Source organism: Pleurodeles waltl, chromosome 7 (assembly GCF_031143425.1).
Source record: "Pleurodeles waltl isolate 20211129_DDA chromosome 7, aPleWal1.hap1.20221129, whole genome shotgun sequence".
NCBI lineage: Eukaryota > Metazoa > Chordata > Amphibia > Caudata > Salamandridae > Pleurodeles > Pleurodeles waltl.
Genome location: NC_090446.1, coordinates 204,450,444 through 204,470,087, shown reverse-complemented (window position 1 = coordinate 204,470,087; position 19,644 = coordinate 204,450,444). Strand labels below are relative to the sequence as shown.

The 19,644-nt window shown below is 41.8% G+C and overlaps 1 protein-coding gene across 1 annotated transcript in view; it reads left to right on the top strand.

Moving 5' to 3' along the window:
- The window catches only part of VAPB (VAMP associated protein B and C), a 316,279-nt gene that overhangs the window by 84,515 nt on the left and 212,120 nt on the right, over positions 1-19,644 (top strand). The window contains exon 2 of the mRNA XM_069243578.1: positions 12,738-12,890. Coding sequence (XP_069099679.1) covers positions 12,738-12,890 — 153 coding nt within the window. The remainder of the gene's footprint in view (positions 1-12,737; positions 12,891-19,644) is intronic.

Here is a 19,644-nt window from a genome sequence, read left to right as displayed (position 1 = left end):
GTACTTACACGCCAGTTTGACATAGAAGTGCAACGACTCATCAAGGCTGCATTCACTATTGGAGATTTCAGCTCATGGTAACCACACCTGTGCCAGTGTAACTGAGCATGTTGGTCCTGTGTATAGACCGCTTCAGCTGCTAGTTATCTATCATATTGTTGATATTGCCAATACCTTGTGTGCTTTGGGTAAGATTTGCTTATTGGTTGGCTTTCTTGTCTGTCCCATTTTCTTGTTTCTTATTGTCTTTCTTTCCTCTTCTTTTGCTTATCCCTCTCCTAGAGCATAGCTTATGCACCATATTATTGATTTTGATAACTGGTTTCCTTCTGCTGCTTACATTCAAGGAGCTGCTATTTAGGTCTCTGCTCTAGACTGCACTCATGAGCTGCCTCGAACAGACACCTGCTATATCTACTGTGGGCTTATGATTGCCATTTGCTGGCACCCATGTTGCTCCGTTATTGCTTCTTGCCATTTGTCCATGGCATGCTCTTCCTGACTTTAGCCGTCCCTGACCGCAGCAAGCAAGTACTGCTAAACATGCGCAGCGGCCATTATATTGCATTGTTTCGGGGCTACTTTTTTTTCCTATAGCCACTGCACGCAGCTTTGTTTATTTCCCTGCTTCTTCATGCTCTTCGTTTTGTGGGTTGTTTCATTAGCAAAGTTATACAGCCCATCACCTGCTGTCTACACTTTAAACCAACACCTTTCCTTTCCTCCTCTGAACCCTGCCCGCCGCCTGTGCCCTAACCTTGAAACCATTGCCTGACTTTCGCCTGCCCGCTGTTCTTTTCAGACCCTTCAATCAATCGTGTATTTTTGAGCGAACTACTCACCCTTAAGGTCTCAAGGTTCTGAGGGGTGTGTCCACAGATCAGTTGAAGAGCCTTGCGTAATTAGTTAGCTGTACAACTTTCTGTCAGACGTAAGCCCTCTACAGGTAGACGTGTGTTTGTGTTGAGGCGGCGGGGGGGGGGGGGGGGGGATATGCAGTAAACTGCTCTGAAGTGTTGTATTGGGAGCTCTTATACGTGCAGGTCCCTTCTCCTGCATCTCTGTAACCACAAGCTCTCGCCACACTTGGGCCCTGAGAGTCCTGTGGCAAGTCGCCGTAATATAGTGATGCTGGTAATTGGGGTTACCATATCAATTAGGGTTTTGGGCTCAGAGTGGGATTTCCACATTTTTTTTTTCTCTGCAATTACTAGGCACATATTCCACCTTTTTGTGATTAATGGGACTGTGTCCAGAATGTCCCACACCAAGTCTGGGTGCAGTAAAAACAAACCAATTTGGAATTTTGGGTAGAACTGAATCACTACCCACATTGATGGGTCCTTAATTATACGGCAATAAAGTCCTCCTATAGCGGGAATAGCATGCCTGGATTTTCCTTCTGTGACATGGTAATATTTCCTGTGGGTTCTGCCTTATACCCCCATTTCGGCACACTTCTACAGCTTTTTTTTTTTTTTTTTTGCAAGATTAAGGGTCCAAACAAATCTTGGAATTTTTTTTAACCATATTGACTGCCTACATATGTAGAATGGCAATTAGATTTCCTGCAAGCCATAATACTCAAGGATTTTGCACCACACCTGCCGTGCTTACTGTTTGCATGTCCAGGAACCAGTCATATTGGTTTTGTCTCTCTCAGATTGATGTTGTACGTTTGTTAGTAAACCAGGGAAAAATAATACATGACCATTTTACTCCATTATTTGGCGTAATGCAAAACTTTATTTTACTAGTCCCACACTAAGCGTGCAAATCAAGGTTGCTTCATTCGTTATTCCGTAAGTACCAAAATGTTGCTGAATGCGTTCTCCTTTTTCTTTTAGCCAGTATGCAAAACATTACACCAAACCTCTTGCCAAAAATTCACAAATTCTGTTCTGTCAGAGTTTATTCAAAGAGGTCCGAGCGCTTCCTGGTAGAACAGTTATGGCATCATATTAAGTAGACCCTGTAGCACAGCAAATTAAATGGATCAAGTCAACTTTGCTAAGTCAGTGCTGCTTACATAATAGGCAATTGAGCAAATTTAATTTGCTTACGATTTAGTCTGGGCCATATTTTTTTATCCAAGGGCAATGTAAATGGAGCAAATGTATTAGTAACTTACTAGCTGTTTGTCCCGGGATACCACGAATGACATTAAAGGAAACAGCCATTGCAGATGGGCTATTTTGTACCTTTTGTAAATGGTAGTTTTGTTCTTAACCTGGATCATCTCACACAAGTGATGGGAATCTTCGGTGTGATCGCTGTAGACACTTTTTGAATGTCATTCCATGCATTTCTGGTTGTATAGCATTGAAGAGAGCACGGATTGCAGTTCTTCTTTTAAAATCTCCATTGCTAAATCAGGAGCATGGTGCAAACATATTTGTTCAATTTTCTTGCACTGGTGCAAATGTCTTCATGCAATACATACTGAAGCAGAATAGTTTTGCTGAAAAAGGAAACACATCAGCATCATTTTGCTGCTTATGTAATAGAGGATGGGACAAGAGTGCAGAACGTGCGTACTATTTCCACACAGTGGTACTACTGGGAAAGGGTTTATACCCTTTCAGGAAAATGTTTATTTTGTTTTTAACTGGGGCAAACTCTAGGTAGTACGGTCCCCTTCCCATCTTCTTCCTTGTTCCTTTAGTTGTGTTTCCATTTGAGGACCCACGCCTACCTCCCGGTAATGGGAAGGTGCTTCAAAATGCAATAGTAATGTATGAATGTTGCAGACAGTTATACAATAAATTCAATAATTCTACTAGCACGAAACTGGCTGGAACAATCGTCGCTCTTTAAAAAAAAATAAAACTGTAGTTCCACGATGTTGGTATACACCCCAACCTCATGTTCTGTCCCAATTTGAAGGGCAGGCCTTACATTCTTGGCCCATTCTACCATTCCAAAAGCCCTTGTTTAATATTAAACTTGTAGTGTCGTCCTAGGCAACTCGAATATGGAGGGGCACAACAACCTTCTCTCGCCCTCTGTTGGATGGGAAGAGATGTAAGTCTTGCACATCATGCCAGGTTGCTGGGTTCTTACGTGGCTTTTGTAAAGCACTATAAATGTGGATTCACACCTTCATGGTGCTGGTGGCTGTAGCTCCCACAGCGAATGGAGATTTACATTGGGCGCTATAAAAACAATTATTATGAACATAAACGCAGGGCAGCATGTGTCTGCACAGATGTGTCACTGATATGGTAATGCCATGGGCAGAAGCCGGCGGATGAATGAAAGTGGAACCACACACTGGAAAGGTACTTTTTTTTTTTTTTGGTGGGAGGGTTTTCACATGCCCCCACCCCTTAGACCAAGTGAAGTTCCTACGATGCCACCACCAGCTGCCCATCACAGGGTATAAATCACAACCGAAGCACACCTCATCCAGGGGCATAGTTTCCATTGGTGCTGCAAGTGTAGGCACCTGGTCCCTGATACTTGACCAAACTGAACTCTGATTATTGCTGTAATTTTGTCATACAAACAATAGCCAGGGGCCAATTTCCTTCCTTGCAGTAGGCCCGTGACACATTGGCTAGCTACTGGCCTTGCCTGAATCAGCCATGCCTGGCCTCGTCACCCCCGACACCAACCTGTGTCTCCTGCTGGTCACGGGCACACAGCCCCCACTCGGCGTCTGTGTGCGGTTTCCACGTTCGGTTGCAGTACACAGACTGTAAACCAGTCCTCGGTCAGTATTCACAAGGATGCCATTTGGACATGACTGGCTGTTCTGCACCCGTCAAGGCACGATGTCTGAATCCGATGCACTTTCATGCATGGCACAGAGGATCCTTTATATTTCTGGCTGTGTGGCATTTTTACGCCGTTCGCGTGCACCTGCCCATTGTATTCCTTTTATTTGGATAATGCTGGTTTTGCTTTGGGTTGTAGTGCATTCGACACGTTCGATTATAAAATTTAACTTTGCTACTGGAATGAAAATATATTAATTGAGCCAGCGCAATTTCGTTCCGTTTCCAGATTGCATCGTTTGCACCAGTGACTGGTCATTTAGCTTGAGGGGCATGTCAGTGCAAGTGTCTTTCTAGGGTCAAGGGTGCAAAACTCACTGTCCCTGGTGTAATCTCCGTGTGCTTTTAACCACACCATGTTACGCCCATCAATTTGGTTGGTTCGTGGGCTTGCCTTTTAAAATTCACTTGATTTCATTAGTAAAAGGTATGCATACGTTTTGCCTTTTCCGGTGTTTAGCCCTCCTTGTGCGCACTGGCCAACTACTGAAAACATACGATCCTCCATGTTTCCCGTATGTATTCTGGATTCGTTTTTCTCTGAATTTTGTAGGCAGCGCAATCTCGCTGGGCAGTAGTCGAGTGCTTTGCATGACATCGACCCTTTTACATGGATAATTCTACTTTTGCCGGTTACGTGGATAATTTTAATTTAGCTGATGTGTTTGACTGCAAGTGAACTTCTGTTTCCCCTTGTGTGTCTGCTTCACGCTCATGGCGGCAGTTGGCTTGCTTATGTGAAGCTGTTTTACTTTTCATTTTATGTGGCAAAAGTCTGTTTAGGAGTTTACAACGCTAATAGTTCTAACTTGAGCAACCGCGAGAACCATTGCATTGAAAATGCTTGTTTTAACTTGAACGGTGGTGCAAAGCTCTGTAGAAAACTGCTCTGGCGCCAGTGCTCACTTTATAACCTGGAAATGTTGGTGGCAATTCACAGCAGTGCAATCGATAACATTTTTTAGCGGTTGTTCTTAAATATGTCAAGCATTTTTAATGCATATATGCACATGGGTGCCAGCGAGCCCCAGGTGACATATTTCACTTTGACGGTGGTGTGCGCTCTACTCTCCTGGCTTGAGGTCCAATAATAACTGCGTCAAGTGATCTAGGAGGGCAATGAATTCCCACACCCCACTAAACACCCTCAAAACACTCATGTGTGATACTGCTCCGTCACACAAATCGATACACAAATGCACACATTGAGTTACAATAAGCACATAATGGCAAATGCTCGTCCACACACCCCAAAACAAATGAACGCATACGCAATACACACAAACACAACAACCACACACAGATTTGTCAATTAACATGCACACTTGTACTAAAGCAACTTTATTACAAATGCATGCATATGAACACATGTCGACAGAACTACAAGCACACACGAACACATTAACAACTCCAAAAGTTCATAGCTCGGTCATGGCCGAGACCTGTAGGCTTTGGAAACTTGCATATAATGTCCTTCTATTCTCTGCATTTGACGCAGTCACATCCCTGGTTCCTTTCCCAGTTTAAGTCTCTCTCCCACTCAGCCGGTCCCCGTCACTGTCCCTCCCTTCCTCTGCCTACTCTCAGTGCAGTAATAAAACACATTTAAACACAAGCACACAAGACACATCTGCAGCTTCACAAATATACGGTTGAACATTCACAATGACAACGCTCAGAGCTCTGCCATTGCCGAGGCCTGTTCGCTTTGCCAGTGCTTGTTTCTTTTGCTTTTCGTACTCCATGCTTGTGTGTTCTTGTTCTTTCAATATTGTGCCTCCTTCCTCTTCTTACCTCTGCCATCCTCTCTCTCTCTGCTCCTCTCCCAGCCCCACTTAGTTATTTCTTCCACCAGCTCCAGTCTGCTTTAAAGGCAACCCTTCTTCTCCCTCCCACCTGCATTTCCGTTCTCCCATCATTCTTCTCGCCGTCACTCCTTGGCGGTGTTTCCTTACTCCTCTCACTTCTTCATTGCTCTTTTGCACATTTGATTTTTTTTGGATTATTATTTGTATTTTATTTTTTTAATAGGAAGACCAGCATCTGCAATTTGCCACCAAGCTGCTCCTTTCTGAAAACGTGTTTACTGGCAACTTTTACTTTATTTCTTTTAAGTTATTGCTGCAAAGGTGCCTGTTATTTTCGAAAGATACATTTTTAAAAATATGGCAGTCGTTTCATGAGTTGTGCCCATGCATGTGTGGTGACAGAAGCAACTATTGTTTCATGACTTGTATGTGCATATTTGATGACATGTATGCACAATTTTTTCAGCTAGTGCTTACCGGCATCATCACTAAACCGTGGCACAGCCAGTAAATTGGCGTTAGCTAAATAGAGAAATGCTGTCTATGCCAAAAGTTATTGCATTATTGCTATGCTTAAGTCTGTGTGACGATTAATATATGTGGGTAAAGACCTCATGAGCAATGTTTGCAAAACATTCTACTGGAAACTTAAAGGATTTCTGATTCTTTCATGTGCACCAAAGTGTCACAGAAGGACACTTTAATAAAAATATAATTTACATATGGGCGGCAGGGACAACAGAAATACGAGCAAGATGAGAACTTTGTTTTACTATCCATTCTTGGGCTGCATGAACTCTTGACAGTGCTCTGGAAGAATCCGTTTTGAAATCCACATCGGTATGAAGGAACAAGAACTAAAGGCAATCTTTTATATTAAAAGAAATACATCTGCTCGTGTCTGCGATTCAATCTTCTTGAGTGATGTGATGGCCATGTGGTAGTTTAAAAATGGGCTTATCAATGGGTTTCTGTAGCAGTCTCTTGAGCTGCCTGTAATATTAAATAAAACCTTTGGGTTTTAGTACTTGGTTTGATTAAATCTTCCACTCTTAACTGGAAAAACATTAGACCAACAATTTTTAGTCTTTTTTTTTTTTTTTTTTTTTTGCTTGTTTATAAATAAGTAACACATTGTTAGATTATGTTCTGCTTTTTCTTTGTCCGTACAATGTTTCCGTCCATTATAATAATGTCCCCATTTTACTGAAATCTGCAACTACTGAGTAGAAATCTGTGATACCCCTTACCTTGAGAATATGTTTCTTCCCAGTCATCCAAAGGAAATGTGGTGTTTCGTTTCCTGTAGCACGGTGTATTTAGAAACTTGATGTCCGAAGCGGAATTACTTTTCCTTGGGCGACATCTTGTACACTCGATGTTACCTTTCCACTTTGCAAGGAGACAACAGTTATCGCTCAACGCGCTGTAAACGACCTCCTCTAACGATATGGACATTTACGCAGAGTACAGCAGCTCTCTGACTGCAGGTTTGCCCTTTCACCACTGAACGTTACTCTTACACATGCTGTCTATGGTCACTGCATGCTATTCTGTTTTTAAATGCAAAAATTCCCCTGGTTGCAGTATTGCATGTTTACATTCCTACGATCTCTTACTCCCTGTTAGGATCAGTAAGGATGAACACGTTATGCTTTCAAACGTGTTCTCCACCTGACCACAAAATTAAAAGCTGCATCAGGTGTATGCAGAACGCATTAAACTTTTCAAACCTGGTACTCTGTTAAGTTTATTATGGGCTTTGGCTGTTTGAAGCATTTCAATCTATCTGATAGCATTTTGATTAGCCCTCAAAACTACTGTGTAGTTTGCACATATGTAACTACTTCAATTAGTGTGCATTCTAATTATCCTTCTCTGTCCCCCTGTCATAGGGCAATGCCCCCATTCACAACAAACTTTTGCAATGCAGCCTGTCTAGCATTTGTGAAAGTTAGAGCTCTTGGTGTTGAAAATAGCAGTGTTATTTTTGCTTTTGTTTTTTTGTATTCAGTGGAGTGATGATATTTGCATAGTGCTGTTGCCATTCATCTGACCTCTTTCACTGGAGAACCAGAAAATTGGAAATAGGTTTTGAGGGAAGGGAGACAAGACTAATATGCTGGGTAGAAAAAAAAAGTAACATTCTGGAAAACACAAATACTCATAGGGAATGCAAGATTAAGTAAAGCATGTGAAATGCAAGCAGGAACAATGTGCTTAGCCTAACGCATTTACACTTATTATTCAGAAATCAATTCGTGTTTTTGCCTGAAAAGTTAATGACATGACTATAAGGCCCGGAGGGACCCATTTCAATGTCCATGACTTACATCCTTAAAACCATACTGCTTACATTTTGTAAGACCACATCCTTGAGCACAGAGCCGCAGTACACACTTTATAAATTAAAATAAGAAAAACTGCTGATAAGGGTCATGTTAATCGTTTTCCACTCTCAGATATTTCAGCCCCTACCGGAATGATGCACTTTCCCACCTGGTAAAAACTGTGGGGGCTATTTACAAGCCCTTTGCGCCGCTGGTGCATCACTTTTAATATGAAAAAAGTGACTGATCTGCAGTGCAAGAGGCTTGTAAATAAGCCCCAATGTTGTTCAAAGAAAGAGGAGAAAACGAAAGTAGTGCTTCATTGGCAAACTCTGTAAAGTGGCGCTAATGTGTGTGGTTGTGAATAAAACCAACCTGACCACTCTGTCTTGCTTTGTTTAGTTCTCTCCCCCCCACCCGCGCCCCGAATTTTGAACTTTTTTTTTTTTTTAAATCCTCCTTCGTCCTGAGGCTGCACTTTGGAATAGAAAAAGACAACATTTGTAGCCAAAGTGTTTTTTTTTCTTTTTTTGGATCCATTTCACGGGAGAACAAATGAAGGAGAGGAAAAAGAGGATAAGAGCTGTTTGTTGAATTCATGGTTTTCAGCAAGTGAGGAGAAGCAAAACAGACAAAGAGAGGGAATAAGCGGGACAAAGAGCATGGGGGAAGCAGTTGCCAGCATCAGAGCAGAAGTGAACCCTGTAGGGTGGTTTGAGCTAAGTGGGGTAGGGTGGGGGGGTTCATCATATTCAGAAGCGGGCCCCTGCACCTTGTTGAGGCAGATAAATCCATGTGATCAGTAGGTTTTATTGCGAGTTGACCAAAGGCAAGCTGAGTAGCAAACTTAAACGACTTAATTGTTTTCCACTGTACACATCAATCAGGTATTGCAGTACCTCCAAGAATAGAGCACTTCCAACCCTGGGAAAACAATGTTGTTCAAAGCAAGACAAGAAAACAAAGGTAGCACTTCACTGGCAAACTCTGTAAAGTGGCCTGAATGTGTGTGGTTGTGAGTAAAACCAATCTGGCCCCTTTGTGAGCTCTCTGTCTTGCTTTATTTTCTTCATATTATGAACCTGGTTTTCTCTCTGTCCCAAGGCTGCACTTTGGGATAGAAAACAATGACATTTACAGCCAAAGTGTTGTTTTGTTGGTAGCCGGCTGATCGCATGCAGTGGGGGCGGAAGGGCAGGGAAGGTATTGCATGCTGTTTTGACGCTCCAGCGGCTCCAAATGCCTGTGCCAGGCCCATGACACCAGCACGGCAGTGCTCCTCTAAGGATAGCAGACTCCACTTGAGTTACTGGCAGCAAAATGAAATGAAAACATGAAGCGTGGCATCTGTGAAGCAGGCCCCGTGCTCATAAAACAAAAGCATTTTATAGTGCAAATGGCATCGGAAACGTGAAGTGTGGCGTCTGAAGACGGGAGCCGTGCTTATAAAACAAAAATGTTCTATAATGCAGATGCCCTCAGAAATGTAGCGTGTGGCGTCTGTGAAGCGAGCGTTGTGCTGATAAATGAGCCGCGGCAAAATAAAAATGTGCGCACAAAGGAACCTAAATTAAAAAAAAAAAAAAAAAAGTAGTACGACTATGTAACAGGACAGTCCTCATTGGAGGCTACAAAAGTGCAAAAGGAGGGAGTAGTAAGCATTTGCATCAATTAAAAGCAAGCATTAGGAAAGACAGTAAAGCAGCTCAATTAAAAAGATGGGCGGTACTTCAAGTCCATATTCTATATATATCATGTCTCGAAGAGGCAGCACATGCGCTGCCTAAGTGAGACCTAAAAAGGGTCATTAATGTTTCTACTCCACCCCAGCTGGGGTTGGAGCAGTATGATTACTACAAATCTGGGGCGAGGACAGAGAGCCCACTAGACCCTAGAGAAATTCCTTTTAAAAAAAAAAAGAAACAAAACATAACATGGAGATGGAGGGGGAAGTTAGCCCACCCTAAAATAGGGCCATGCCACCATCCCGAAAGCGGGCAATATAGTCTTTCTGATGACGACATCATACAATTATTGTGACACTGTTCTATAGGATTTGTATCCCTGAAGTAATTAAAATCGCTATAGGTGTGGACCATTTTCTATTCTTCTTAATATGATTATCCACTTAAATACTTCACATGACCCACACTTTTACGTCAATAGGTTGACAGGTATACATTTGCCATTTTAAAGACACTTTCATCCAGGCCTATAGGCTATGATCTGTAGTTTAGAAAGAAATATCACACACAGCTTTAAATGTGCCCGTTGGTATACAATGTTAGAGCCAGGCTTACAACACTATTTAGAGATACACCATCTCTAAGTGGCTCACCTATACATTCTACATTATTCAACAACCTCCAAAGAATAAAAATCTTTAGCGGGGTTCGCACTTGTACACCCAGTAACTCTGTGCTGTATGTGACTATGGTGTTATTAGTGATGTCATCTATGATTGTCGATTATGTCATTTAACATGTCATAAGTGATGTAATATGTGAGGTCACAAGCACTGCACAGGTAGTACACAGGCCATAGGTATGACAGTAAATTATAGCGGTTACATTTTTTTTTTTGTTTTTAACCAATAGTAGTTATATTGTAGCACGCAACTATAACTTCACTTTAATTTTTTTTTTTTTTCCCTTCTTTAGTGGATGTCTTTTTTTTATTTTTTATTTATTTTTATTTTTTACATAAAATGAGCTTTTACTATAAAAACCTTGAACCTTTATTTCTTTTTTTAATTGAATTTCTGGGATTTCTTTTATCATATCTGTACAACTCCCTGCCTGAGCATACGTTTGGACTGTGTGCTGCATGGGGTTGGACTGCAGACACGAGCTGTGGTCAACACAGTTTAGTCAGCCAGCTCCATATAGATATGTGTGTGTGTGTATGTATGTATATATATTTTGTTGCTGCTCCCCTTTGTAGTACCTCACAGGAGGCTTTGCTGGGTGTTTGTTTGGGGTGTGTTTTTTGTGTGTGGTTTTTTTTTTTTTTAATTATTAGCATCAGGTATGCACACCCACCCTCACAGGGGCCAGGACATCAGGGCACACCTTCAGTGCCCTGTGTCCTGTAATATGAGCCCTAACATTTCTCTTTGATATAAAGGCCAGCCAGTAAGATTGAATGAACCAGTCCTTTGGGACTGAATGCGCTTCAGTTTGAATTTGCAGTACTGCAGGGCCAACTGTCCATATATCAGTAGCTTTTGCGCCATAATTTCTCAAAAATCACTGAATGGATTGACACCAAATCACTTAAAGGTACTTTCTGAGTAAAGATCTAGCTGTCTGCCAAATTAGATTTAATCCTGTTCTACCGTTTTTTTTTTTTCGTACTTAAACGCATCCTTAAATTTCTATGGAAAGTTGCATGGGGAAAAGTGTGTTGGGGGTCTCACCCTTTTTCACAACGATCCTGGCTTGACAGATTAGCCCAAAACTTTACAGTGAGGAGTTGAGGTGGATGAACTTTTTATTTTCAGAAAGTTTTGTGAAGATTCATTAGGCAGTGCCTTAGTTATTACCAAAACAAAAAACGCTCTTTCTAGGGAACCTCTGGTCTAACCATATTGATTGATCCATCAATTCTTTAAAAAAAAAAAAAAAAACGAATTAGGCACTGATTCTTTACCTATGTTACTGCACTTTTTGAAGGCTGCTCTGTCATGTGTTTGCCACATCATGCAGCAGCACACAATGTTAGACGTCTGCGTGGTCAGGTGGCTCTGGTTCTGTGCTATGTAGGTTTGTAGGCTTCTGTTGAGCTCAGTGGCGTAGAGCAGCCAAGTGTTCTGTTACTCAATGGATTCATTTTCAGTCTAGAGTTATATGCTGGTTGTGGTGTACGAATACAGGAGTAGCTTAAACGAATACATGACAGTGCAGTTTATGTATAAGGACGAATGACTGAATTTTAGCGACATTGGGTTGTATTGGTATTTATGTAGCACTTTTCATGTCTCTTGGAAGCCTGCAGTGTTTTCCTGGGTAGTCTTGTTGGATATTAATATCGCACATCTTACCCTTTAAAATCAGGACAGTAAATTCTTAGTTCTGTTTAGCGCTCTGAGTCCACATTTCATTAGATGCTATACTAAATGCCATCATCAAAATATGTTATTGGGTATTAGCATATTCTCCACAAATAGCTTCTTGCATAGACTGGACTTTATTCATTCATCACTATCTTCACACCAATGGGCTCTCTTCATATTTCAGGCCTGACCATGTTGGTATAGTAGAAAGAGCTCACTCACCTCTCACACATTTGATTGTTATAGACTTCTAACAACTAGTACATACGGTAAAGTAGGATGTGTGAACAGTCAGTAAGTAGAATTTTCGTTTGGCCTATTCACCAGATCATTGAGGTTGAAGTGGAGGGCAGACAAGGCACAACCATACCACACACACTTAAAATACTGAAGGGGTGTTTCAACGCCTCTGCCTTCTTCAAACAATTAACTTTATTAAGATGTGCTTATACTTAACTAGATACCCACAGTGGATGCTGGTATGGGAGCTTTGCAGACTATCGTGAATCTCAGCCTTTCAGTAAAAATTAACCATAGGCATTTGGGTGTGTGTTTATGGGGCGGTTGCATTTTTGCGAAGTAACTCAATGAATGTATTAATTGAATTCATGCTAAACTTTGGATACTTTCATGTTTATCTGCATAATGTTCCTTAAGGTAATTGTGTAAGGAGTATTGTTAATGTGTTAATATTTTTTAATTCTGTTCATATCTGAGCTTATGAAATCTCTACAAATGGTAATTGTGTTTTTTCTTAATATTGTAGGCCCCTTTACAGATGTTGTCACCACAACCCTGAAGCTCTCAAACCCTCTTGATACAAATGTATGTTTTAAAGTGAAGACTACAGCTCCTCGCAGGTACTGTGTTCGGCCCAACAGTGGCATAATAGATGGAGGAGCCTCTGTCAATGTATCAGGTAAGCCTCCAAGTATTCACACAGTTATGTGGAAAATATTATAGCCCTTAAAGCTGGCAATTATTTTAACATAAAACTGTCTGGGCCCATATGAAACTGGATGGCAACAAAAACGACTTTTTGCCTAATGATCCTGTCTTAAAAGATTTGTTAAAGCTCCACTGAACTAGTGGCTTGCCTTAGTTTCACCTGTGTCAAGTGAAGTGCCTGTATTTCAAAAACATAAGCCCAACATTTTGCAATGCATATTATTGTGAAGTTGAAAGATCTGAACGAACACCATGTCATTAGGCTTCTTCCTTTTAAGGGACTAAGAGATGGGAACAGGAATGCTGACTAAAGTCACACAAAGTAGTCTCTTGAATGGAAAAGAGGGCAGAGATCAGAATCCTAAATTTGTCTCCCTGTTAATCCCAATCAACTCCCTTTTTTTTCTTTTCCCATCAGTTTCAAATACATGTTACAGTTTTTTTTTTTTTTATCGAGTCATTCTGCAATAAACCTGTCTGCATGCCTTTAAAGTATTTATGCCAATGTGATTGCAATAACAAACCCAAATGATTGTAAACCTTCTAATGAAATCACAAAGTTTGTCAATTATATTTTGAAACCTCATTAAAAAGTTTTGTGCTATTTGATAAAATCTAAATTGAGTTGCTAGATTGCAGGTATTTATAGGTCGATTCTGTGGCTTTGGGACTGATACCGAGACTAATATTTCTTCTCCAGAGCTTGTCCTAGGATCCCTTACAAGCAGATCTCCCTGATCCTCCAAGTTGGTCTTTGGAGATTGTTTAGAAAGTAACGATAACATGTGTTACTTTGTTACTCATTTTGTTAAAGGAGAACACTTAAAGGTTGTTTATAACTCTGTTCAGGCATCCCTGCAATTGCCGTATATCCAAACTCATTCTGCTCAGTTATCAGATTTCAACAAAAATAACTTGCTCCAACAGATCAAAAGTAATGTTCTTTGAAATATCGGAGACGATTTGCTTAGAGTAACGGACATGGTTGTGTCCGATTATTGCATTTAAAATTCAAGAGGAACTACTGTTCAAGAGGAACTAATAAAATTAATCATTTGCACAGACCGTGTTAATGCTTGTTAAATTGACAAAATAGGGAAATAATACTGCCAAGAAGGCTGCCATGTTATGCCAACAATCAGATTTCCGTAGCATATTTTAGTCAACCTGCAATATAATTTGGTTCTGCTTTAAAACCAATCTTTTTATAATATTTAGTATGAGCCGTTTATGGGACTTCTCAGCCCAGATACATCCCATGTGTATTTTCTAGGAGCCTACATGACACCTCCAGCTATATGGCGTATTTAAAAGTTGCTGCAAGGGGCAGACACTTAGCCTGTTTTTGTTATCCCTGGTATCAAATTATGTGCTTCCACAGCAGTGCTCTTTGGATTCTAATGTATGCTCAGCAGTTGGATGCAGGCCGCCTGGTTTGATTACCAGAGTTATTTAAAAGAAAACAAATCAAGGAAAAGTGAAACTGGACAATTCACTCACACCAATCCCGTTTGTGTGGTAGATCTAAGTGTTTTTACTATACCCTACAAGCCTTGGTGAGTAGGTGTGATGTTATTTATTATGTTCATACATTTGAAACCAGTTTTAACCGCCTTTTTTTTGTAGTTGGCCATGTTACGAGCTTGTCGGGGTCCTGTAAGGCAGATACCATTTAAGTTGTCATCTCCCAAGATCCACTAGTGACTTTTACGCAAGAAATGAGTAATGTCAAGGATTGCTGATTTGCCCGTATTGCTATAGACTATAGTATATCCCAGTAAGCATAAGTGATTTATCATATCTTGATTCCCTAAATAATTATTTATTATTCCACTCTGTTAGTGGCTTTAGTTTTAGTTCAGTTTATGAATCTGGGGTAAACAGTCCTTTAATGTCAAGCCAGATATACACTAGAAAACAGCCTGGCTAGTGTGTATAAAATGAAATAGTAACTTTTTTAAATTGTAAAGGTTTTTTTTTTTTTCTTGTAAAATATTGCAGCCTGTTAAGTACTGATTGTGGAATCCTGTTTTTTAGGTTTAGACTAGGCAATGCATGCGCTGTCTCTCGAGGCATGCTGTATTCATTCTGTGGGCTTGCATCCTTGTCCATTGGCTTTTTTATTGGTAACTTGGGCTATTCTTCTTTCTCCTTTTGTAGCGCCTTTTTGTCTAACGCCTGGGGTGCAGCGCCTAACCACTGCTATTGTTCCACTTTGGTGCTTGGTGCTCTGTCTGCTGCTATTTATTTCTTTATTTCCTGTTGGGACATGGGTGTGTAGTGAAAGCTTCAACCAATTATTTTTTGGGGTTCTTGGCCATCTCGAGTACTTATGACTGAACACGTATTCAAAGGTCACACAACTGCTTCTTTTAATATTGTTGTACTCTGTTAGCCTCCCAACATCAGCATGGATTTCTACGATTTGTTATGTTTTCAGTTTCCCTAATGCACGCATACGACCGATCTTTATATTTCAGCATGACAGCTGCGCGCCTTTCTTTTCTTTTGCACGGCGCCGGCTTGTTTACCGGTATGACAGCTATTTTAATGTCCTGGCCAGTACAAAAATGTATATTTCCCATAATTACACATTTCAAAAAGCAAATATAAGAAGAATGTACTTTGAAATATGTTGTAGAGCCTCCTAATGACCTCTGACTGAAAACTGTAATCAAACGCGCTTATTCTCGGTATCAAGCCAGTCTTGAAAAAATAATTTACGCCAAGATTGCAGCTCTGCGGAAGGGCAGTTCGCTGTTGGATCTTAATCTCTACCGTCCGTCATCTGTCTAGTCCGACTCAAGTCCTCTTTCTTCCTCAATGACGGCACAAGAGGGAGCTGTACAAACACAATACAGTTGTGGTTGCAGTGGTACATGGTGGACCAGAAAAGGGCAGCATGAAGGAGAGGCTGTTGTCTTTGCTGTATGATCTGGACATGATGTGCTGGAGAGTGACAACTATTGTTTTAGGTTCGGGAATTAGTTTATGGCTACCCTTCTGTGCTAGTATTTCCATTGTCGACCATGGGGCGCACTCACTGCAGAGGCAGGCTTTGCATGCCAGCGTGCTTTAATGTTTGCCACGGCTTACTACCCATACGCTAACGTCTATGCATGTAAGAAATTAATTCAACAACATTGTATAGTGTGCTATTTAGTTGACCTGTCCTCTAAGGTTTTTACCTTTAGTGTTTGGCCACAGAAGGTTCATTGCCTATTTTGATTTCTCTGAATGTAGATAATAGCACTTGAATTTAAATTTAGTAATACGTATGCAGTCAAATTGTATTTTCTCTTCCTTGAAAAACATGAAATGTATTATCCCGTACTTTGCAGTTGTCCTTCTTTTGAGCTTTTGTGTAAGTTATGTAGTCTGTGGCTGCTAACTTTACTCACCGGCTGGTCGTTTGTTAGGGACAGTCGTTTGGGGTTAAATGAATAGTGGTAGGGGGCTAATTAAGAGCAAATGCAAATCATTTTTACGGCTTCTTATTCTTAAAGCATACCATTTGGCCACTTCTATATTCCTTTTCCCCTCACTCAGTGATGGTGTCTATGCAAGCCTCTGTCTGCTATACAGTTTCTAGTACTTTGCGTTGGTGGCTCACATGTTTCTTGATCCATAGGTTGACTGCAGTCAAAGTACCCTGATGTTAACAAACAATACACAAATATTTGTACAGTGCAGACTCTCCTATAGTCCCCTCAAATTGCCTAAGCCTGGTTCACTTTAATGCATGGGTTGGTCACTCCAGTGGTATAGATCTATTAATATCCTTAAGGTCAAAAGGGCTCCAGACAATGTCGTAACAGGCTTTCACAAGGGTTTCATGTTGTCTGAGGATTGCTTTGAAATGGAACTTGCTTTAGCAATTATAGGCTTAACAGGCACGTACAGTTAGAATTTGTCCCTGCGGAAGGCGTGACAATTTCCTCAGGAAAGTGATTTATTGTGCACTGTTGATTGATGACCACAGTCATTTGTGTTGTAAAGTCATATGTAAGATGCCAAAGCCGCCATTCAAGCTGATGGTGATGTGTTGATTCATTGTAAAGTCTTAATCCCGGCCAGATTAAGAGCTGCCAAACTGTCATGGCTGGGGTTTAGCATTTTTATTTTTGACATTGAGTGATACTTTATCACAACAGGAGCAAATTGCTTACTATTAATTTCAGAAATGACTCCTTTTGTTTTAATTAATTACTGAGTTCTGTGGGGGGCTGGTTGCCTAGAACAGGACTTGTAGTGGCTTGTGTCTGATAGAGACATCTAGTGCAGATTCCTTACCTTAGAATGTTACCCAGGAGTCAGTCTGGATCGAGAGATTTTACTCAAGCAACACCCCTGCGTGCCCTTAAGTGGCATCGATCGGCTCCGTGTCTATAGGTTCCTATATATTGCACGCTGACGTTGGTTCTTTTTTCCAAGGGAGCCATAGAAAGGGTTTCTATGCCAGAAGTAGGTTGTGTTTGCTATCACGCTACTTCCTGGTACCCAGAAGGACAAGGGCTTCCACCCTATCCTATACCTTTGGCCCCTCAATCTCTTCCTCAGGAGGGAGAAGTTCAAATAGAAGTTAAATTCCATGGACCCAGGAGACTGGACAGTAGCTTTTGGACTTCAGGACGCCCATTTCCACATTCCTGTCCTGCCTGCCCACAGTTGTTCCTTTCAGTTGACCATACTACCCTTTGGCCTTACCAGTGCCCCTCGGGTGTTCACCAAGGTGATGGCGATGGTCGCAGCTTATCTGCCCAGATCAGGAATTTCATTCTTCCCCTATCTCGACTGGTTGTTGAAGGTGGGTTTGCCCCAGGCTGACATCTCCCACTTTCAGACTACAGCAGACCTGCTTTCGCTGAGGTTCACTATAAACATGCCAAAGTCACACCTGACTCTCTCTTAGACGCTTCCTTTCATCAGGACTGTTCTGGACACAGTGGAGTTTCAAGGTTATCCTCCTGAGTGACGAATCCAGGATATTCAGGCTATGCTACCGATGTTTCAGCCTCTATCCTGGATTTCAGTAAGAATGATTTTAAAGCTGCTGGGCCTCATGGACTCTTGCATCCTGCCAGATGACATGTGGGCTCTGCAGAGGGACCTGGTACTCCAGTGTGCGCAGCATCAGGGTAATCTCTAACATGGTCCAGATTTCGGAGGGAACTGCTATTGGGTCGAAGGCAGATCCCACTCCCTTCCCCAACCAGCTCTGATAGCAGTGACAGATGTGTCACTCAGGGATGGGGCGGTCATCTGGGAGAGGCGGAGTTCAGAAATGGTCTGGTCTCTTTTGGAGTCCGGAGTGCACACAGTTCTGTGTGATACGGCTAGCATTGAAAAATGTCTTCCCTCTTAAGGGGAAAGTAGTGCAGGTGTTCACAGACAACACCACTGCCGTGTGGTACTGCAACAAGCTGGCAGGGTGGGGTTGTGGACTGTTTGTCAGGAGACTCAGTGCCCCTGGACATGGCTGGAACACCAGGACATTTTCCTGGTTGTTCAAAATCTGGCAAGCTCTCTAAACGCCTGAGTGGACCAACTCAGCCAACTATGCTTGGCTGATCACAAATGGCGTCTCCATCTGGAGCTTGCACAGGGTCTCTACCAGCAGTGGGAAGAGTCTTTCTTAGATCTGTTTGCCTCCACAGACGACATGCACTGTCAGCAGTATTGAACGTTGGAGTTTCCAAGGGTGCAGTTGCTCGGTGAAACTCAGGCCTCTCCTGTATGCCTCTCTGCCCATACCACTTCTACCCAGAGTTCTCAAGAAGATCAAGAATGACCGGGCTCAAGTAATCATTGTGGCTCCTGACTGGGCACAGAGAGTCTGGTATCTCGAGCTACTGAGTTTGGCCAGACTGTCCTATTTGGGAGGATCTTCTGTCACAGTAGCAGGAGAATGTTCTTGCCCTGAGCCTGTCCAGTCTCTTCCTTCTTGTGTGGAGATTGAGCAGCAACACTAGACTGCTTTTGACCTTCTCCCTGAAGTCTGTAACATAATCTATACGCCTCTCATTGGAAGAAATGTGTGGCATGGTGCACAGAAGTCTGAACACCTTTTTGCCCCTCTTTCTCAGGTTCTGTTGTTTATGCTTACTTTGGCCCAGCAGGGCTCTGCTATGGGCACGCTCAAAGGTTATTTGTCTGCAATTTATCCTTTTTTTGAGGTTGCCTGATCAACTTTCTTTAAGTACCCTATCGTAAATGGGTTCCTTAACAGTCTTACACATGTTTTGTCCTACTCCGTACATTATGCCCCAATGGGACTTGAGTTTAGTTTTGACTGTTCTCACGTGCGCTCCTTTTGAGCCCCTCGACAATTGTCCTCTTTGAAAACAGCCTTCCTTGTGACCATTGCATCTAAGTGAGAAGTCTACCGGCAGGGGTGAGTGAGCTTGCAGGCATTATCATCCAAGCCGACCTATTTTTCCATCTATCCTGACAAAGTGGCGCTTCGCACTAGTGCCTCCTTTCTGCCAAAAGTGGTTCCGTCCTTTCATGTAGGTCCAATCCATCACCTTGCCTACTTTTTATGCACCACGCAAGAAGAGAGACTCCACAGCCTGGACCCAGAAAGAGTGTTGCCATTGTACCTTGATCGTACCTAAGAGGTCCCGGTGGATGATAAACTCTTGTGGGTGCAGACGAGAACCATTTGAACATGGGTCATACTCTGAATCAAAATGTGCTACGCTAAGACTAAGAAGCAACACTTT